This window comes from Rana temporaria, chromosome 10, assembly GCF_905171775.1.
Source record: "Rana temporaria chromosome 10, aRanTem1.1, whole genome shotgun sequence".
NCBI classification, from domain to species: Eukaryota; Metazoa; Chordata; class Amphibia; order Anura; family Ranidae; genus Rana; species Rana temporaria.
This window is the reverse complement of record NC_053498.1, coordinates 2,628,980-2,635,101: the sequence shown is the minus strand read 5'-3', so window position 1 is coordinate 2,635,101 and position 6,122 is coordinate 2,628,980. Positions and strand designations below refer to the sequence as shown.

General features: G+C 54.0%; 1 protein-coding gene across 1 annotated transcript in view; it reads right to left on the bottom strand.

Moving 5' to 3' along the window:
• Positions 1–1,783: 1,783 nt before the first annotated feature.
• FBXO42 (F-box protein 42) overlaps positions 1,784–6,122 on the bottom strand; it is a gene marked incomplete in the record, with an annotated part of 18,164 nt that continues 13,825 nt past the window's right edge. Inside the window, 1 exon segment of the mRNA XM_040326765.1 lies at positions 1,784–2,991. Within this exon segment, the coding sequence (XP_040182699.1) occupies positions 1,941–2,991 (1,051 nt within the window).

Genomic DNA, 6,122 nt, shown 5'->3' with positions numbered 1-6,122 from the left:
CTTAGCCTTTAAGGATTACACAGAGGGATCTCAAACCGTCGGCCCTCCAGCTGTTACAGAACTACAAGTCCCATGAGGCATTGCAAGGCTGACAGTTACAAGCATGACTCGCAGAGGCATGATGGGACTTATAGTTGCGCTGGAGGGCCGCCAGTTTGAGACCCCCTGCCTTAAAGGCTGCTGCGGGACTACAAGTCCCATCACACCTCTGCCTACGGGAGTCATGCTTGTAACCGTCAGCCTTGCAATGCCTCATGGGAATTGTAGTTCTGCAACAGCTGAAGGGGCACCAGTTTGAGACCCCCCCTGCTTTAAAGATTACAGAGTTTAGATCAGGGATCCTCAAACTACGGCCCTCCAGCTGTTGTGGAACTACACATCCCATGAGGCATTGTAACACACTGACATTCACAGACATGACTGGGCATGATGGGAATTGTAGTTCCTGAACAACTGGAGGGCCGGTGGTTTAAAGAGCCCTGGTTTAGAACATGGGTCTTCAAACTACGACCCTACAGTTGTTCAGGAACTACAATTCCCATCATGCTTAATCATGTCTGTGAATGTCAGTGTGTTACAATGCCTCGTGGGAGGTGTAGTTCTACAACAGCTAGAGGGCCGTAGTTTGAAGACCCCCTGATTTAGAATGATGTTTGATCTGTACTAATTCTGCATCATCAGTATTGCTTTTTTTATAGGTCGTGAATGCAGCCAGCCCCCCAAAATTTCAGACACTGCACCCCGCTCTCTGTGGAATGCATGCAAGCCAATCAGATGCCAGCATACACCATTCTTCCCTCCCCCCCCCCCCCCACCAAAATGTTAAACAACCAAATATTTCCTACTTCTGCTTGCTCAGCATTTTTTCTAAACTTTGGCCACCATCACCACCTCCTCAATATCAGAGTCGTCGCGCCCCCCCCCCCTGTAATCCCAGAGGGTCACAACTGTTGCCTGGCGAGTTCATTACCCCCGCTGGCACTTCTGTAATTACACATCCTTTCCCTTACTAAATAGCTAGCTGGCAACTCTGCAATTTCCAAAATGGCCACTAAGGACTTCCGATCTGCAGTTTCAGTCGCCATATTTACTCTAGGTCAATGATGGTGAACCTCGGCACCCCCAGATGTTTTGGAACTACATTTCCCATGATGCTCATGCATTCTGCAGTGTAGTGGAGCATCATGGGAAATGTAGTTCCATAACCTCTGGGGTGCCGAGGTTCACCATCACTGCTCTAGTGCCTTGCAGTGACTAGATCCCACCAAAGCAAATCCTCTTTTCCCGCAGGGGGCCCCCTAAAGGAAGCATAGCGACTAACGCCTCGCCCTGGACCACTACTTAAAAAAAAGCTGCTCTAAATGCTCCCCTGCTGATGCCCCCTAGTGGTAGAGCAACTACAAGGCCACCACAGTTGGCATGACATGGTTTAACTCAACTATTCGAAGGTCTCGCAACCCACCAATGGCGGCTCTAACAACTTCATGGAGAAGCCCAGAGTAGTAGGCCCCCCGGCTTGCTGGGAGTGGGGGGCAAAAAGGGAGGAGATCGAGCAGGAGGAATAGCAAGATTCAAAGTCAAACCAGCCAAGCACGCTGCATTGCTCGGGTTTTTTTGAAGTTTGTGAGAAGTGCTACCGCCTTTTCCGAGTCAACAGCTTTGCAATAACGTTGCAGGCGCTCCCCAGCAGACAATCGGGGGGGGGGGGGGGGGGGCTGATCTGGAGGAAAACATGAGCGGACTCGTCGCAAAGTCAAAGCCGCCATCTTCCATCGTCGGCTCCTTTCCAATTACATCAGCCTTCACAAAGCTTTATTATTCCAGGGCTAGCTCATGTTGGGACAAAACCACAAAGGGTTAAGTAGTGTAAAACGGGTAAAAGGGAATTCAGGGGGGTGGGGGCGGGGATGTTTCCTGTTTAAAGAGTCCAAATTTCCACATTATCTTTTGGCACGGACAAAATACAAGGCGTTGGTTTTGGGGTAATATTTGACGTTCTGTTTTTTGTCCATGAGACCTCCGAAAATGATGAGCTCCCCTCGGCCCTGGACCACCGTGTGTAAACTGGTTTCTGGAGGGCCCACCACAGAACTGCTGTTGAAGATCTTCCATTTTACCCGACCCCGTTCCCGGGTGCCTTGAATGTCCAGTGCGTACATCTGCATAGGTTTGCAGTTCATGCTTTGATATAAGGGTTTTCCCACGTTAAGGGACTGGGGCGGGTGATGTCCCAGACGGCGGGCGATGGGTGGGAGGGAGTGGCCGTCGCCCTGGCCTGAGACCGGACGGGCAGATACTGCTTCGGCTCCACTGCTGGGTGAACCTGGGGACGGGAGGGTTGGGGGGCTGACGGGGTTGGCTCCCCCACTAGGTGATGAAGATGAAGGGGGGGAGGGGGAAGAGGAAGATACAAGGGCTCGGACAGCTTCAAGGCCCCGGCGAAGTGCTCCTGGTGACACGGCGGCAGATAAGGTGGAAGTGATGTGAGAAGAAGGAGAGTGTACTCCATTGATCTGCTCCGGGGGGTTCCTACTCACAGTATCCACGTCTAAGTCCCCCCGCTTCCATGTGCATTCTACTCCTCCGAGACACAGCTCCTTCTGCTCTGGTAGAGACCCCCTTCTGGCAGACAGCGGATGCAAAGCTTTGTGGTCACCACCCTCAGCGGCAGGCGGTGAGATGACCTGCAGGGGGATGTCCAGAGACGCTGCTGGGGAGACGCTCCCCCCATTAAGGACAGGAGACAGGCTACCTTCCCGCGATCCACTGGCAGCCTGCCTCTGTGCCCGGGGCCTTAGGGTTCCCCAGCGGCCATTCACACAAGGGGCCTCATCCGGCGCTCTAACGGGTGAATGAGAGCGATAGTCACGAGGCTCTGGAGCCAGGCCAGGCGGTGCGGCGCTGATCGGAGACGGGCGAGAGTTCAAACTTGGACTGAGGGGAGCACGGCCGCTGGGTGCTTGGCTGAAGACCACCACGCATTGGCCAACCTGCAAGAGAGAAAGGGAGCTTGGTTACTGAAGCGGCATAACATGGAGTATAAATCATTACAGGAAAAACAACCAGGCTCCATTGCTCAGCAACAGATACATTTCCTACCATTTCCTCATAGAACAGCCAGTACGAGGTGGTGTCACAAAGAAAAAAAAAAAAAAAAAAAAAAAAAACTTTCAAGACTAGCTCGGTTTACAAAAAAGTACTTTATCTACGTTTACACCCAATCACCCTTAATATGGTCCCCTTGCACAGCAATACAGAACTCCCAGCGCTCCCGACACTCCTGGAACGTGTCCTGGAAGTCTTCTTTTCAAAACGTGTCCATCACCTTCTGCTATTCGCGCTAGATCTCCGAAATGGGGTCAAGCCGGGCCACCTTTGGAGCCGGGGAACCCCCGGGCCACCTTTGGAGACGGGGAACCCCCCAGGCCACCTTTGGAGCCGGGGAACCCCCCAGGCCACCTTTGGAGCCGGGGAACCCCCCAGGCCACCTTTGGAGCCGGGGAACCCCCCAGGCCAGGCCACCTTTGGAGCCGGGGAACCCCCCAGGCCAGGCCACCTTTGGAGCCGGGGAACCCCCCAGGCCAAGCCACCTTTGGAGCCGGGGAATCCCCGGGCCAAGCCAGGCCACCTTTGGAGCCGGGGGAACCCCCGGGCCAAGCCAGGCCACCTTTGGAGCCGGGGGAACCCCCGGGCCAAGCCGGGCCAAGCCAGGCCACCTTTGGAGCCGGGGGAACCCCCGGGCCAAGCCGGGCCAAGCCAGGCCACCTTTGGAGCCGGGGGAACCCCCGGGCCAAGCCAGGCCACCTTTGGAGCCGGGGAACCCCCGGGCCAAGCCAGGCCACCTTTGGAGCCGGGGTTCCCCTGGGCCAAACCAGGTCACCTTTGGAGCCGGGTAACCCCCAGGCCAAACCAGGCCACCTTTGGAGCCGGGTAACCCCCGGGCCAAACCAGGCCACCTTTGGAGCCGGGTAACCCCGGCCCAAGCCAGGCCACCTTTGGAGCCGGGGAACCCCCCAGGCCACCTTTGGAGCCGGGGAACCCCCGGGCCAAGCCAGGCCACCTTTGGAGCCGGGGACAGGAGGTCATGAGCGTGTGCTCATCCAAGCCAGAAATAGAAAACGAGAACTAGGCTCGTTCTCGTTATGTGATGCAGCGAAAAAGCGGCACTGCGCATGTGCAATGCCACTAAGCCTCAAGGGAATTGTAGTTCCTTTGGTGCCGTGACGTAGCTTTAGTGAACACGCTCCAAAACCCGAAAGTTGAGGAGAGAATCAAGAGCGGGAACGAGGAAGTGGAGAAATGGCATACTTAAACAGGCAACTAAATATTTTAAACAGAAACGTGTGCCGCAGGTTTGTACATTACATAGACCATCTCTATGACTCACCCTACAGGCCGGATGACACCACAGCTCCGGCGCTCCATGCTCCTCATTCTCCACCTTCAGCTGCTGCCAGGTCCAAGGGGTTGTGTCCATATGGAGAAGCCAGGCATCCTTAAAGAGCTGCCACAGGACAGAATATGATGAGATTATACACAGTTAACTACAACGATTATCTGCCATGATTTGGGTGAATGGTGATCATGTTGCACGTTTGAGAACATGTTTTCTGGCCTAACCAGAACAATGCCTAGTACACTAAACCCCCCCCCCCCCCCAATACTAAAGCTAACCCATGCCCTAGGAAAAATATAACTAAACCCCAACCATATCTTTCCCCATCATGTGACTGCTGATGCATTGACATCTTCTTGCAGTAGATCCCCAGCATCATGCCCAACACACACACACCTCGCCCACGCAGCACCTACAGGACGTGCCCCTCTGCGATGTAGTGGAGGTACCACAAGGCCTTGGTACTACCTGTGGACTCCAAGAAGTGACTGCTGATGCACCGACGTCTTCTTACAGTCCACAGGTAGTGCCGGGGCCTTCTGGTACCTCCAATATCATTCGAGAGAGGCACGCTCCTGAAGGTGTGGTGTGAGCGTGTTAGATGGGCGTGGTGCTGGGGACCAACCACTACCAAGATCTGTATTAAAAGAGGTTCGCTAGGGAGGATTTACAGCAGGGGTAGGCAACCTGGGGGCCCTCCAGCTGTTGCAGAACTACAAAACCCATCATGCCTCTGGGAGCAATTGTAACTGCCAGCCTTACAAAGCCTCATAGGAAATGTAGTTACACAACAGATGGAGGGCCCCAGGTTGCCTACCCCTGCTGTAAACCATCCCTAGCGAACATCTTTAGTGCGAGTGTGTTAGATGGACGTGGTGCAGGGGATCTACCGCTACTAAGATCGGTATTAAAGAGGTTCGCTAGGGATGGTTTACAGCAGGGGTAGGCAACCTGGGGCCCCTCCAGCTGTTGTGGAACTACATATCCCATGAGGCATTGCAAGGCTGATAGTTACAATTACTCCCAGACTTGTAGTTCTGCAACAGCTGGAGGGCCCCAGGTTGCCTGTCTCTGCTGTAAACCATCCCTAGCGAACCTCTTTAGTGCGAGTGTGTTAGATGGGTGTTGTAATGGGGATCTACCACTACTACTAAGCGAACCTCTTTAATACCGATCTTAGTAGTAGTGGTAGATTACAATTACTCCCAGACTTGTAGCTCTGCAACAGCTGGAGGGCTCCAGGTTGCCCACCCCTGCTGTAAACTATCCTTTAGCGAACCTCTTCAATAGCGATCTTGGTAGTGGTAGATCCCCACCCAGCACCACGCCCATCTAACACTCACACCTCACATTCAGTAGTGTGTCACTCTCAAAGGATATTGGAGGTACCAGAAGGCCCTGGCACTACCTGAGGACTCCAAGCAAACGTTGATGCATCAGCAGTCACTGCTTGGAGTCCACAGGTAGTGCCAGGGCCTTGTGGTAACTCAACAACATTGGAGAGGGGCGCGTTCCTGTAGGTGCTGCGTGGGCGAGGTGCGCGTGTGTGCGTTAGATGGGCATGGTGCTGGGGTTCTACTGCTGGGAGCATGCATCCTAGAGCAGTGTTTCTCAACTCCAGTCCTCAAGGCGCCCCAACAGGTCAGGTTTTCAGGATTTCCCTCAGATGAAACAGCTGTGGTAATTACTAAGGCAGTGAAACTGATTAAATCACCTGTGCAAAATA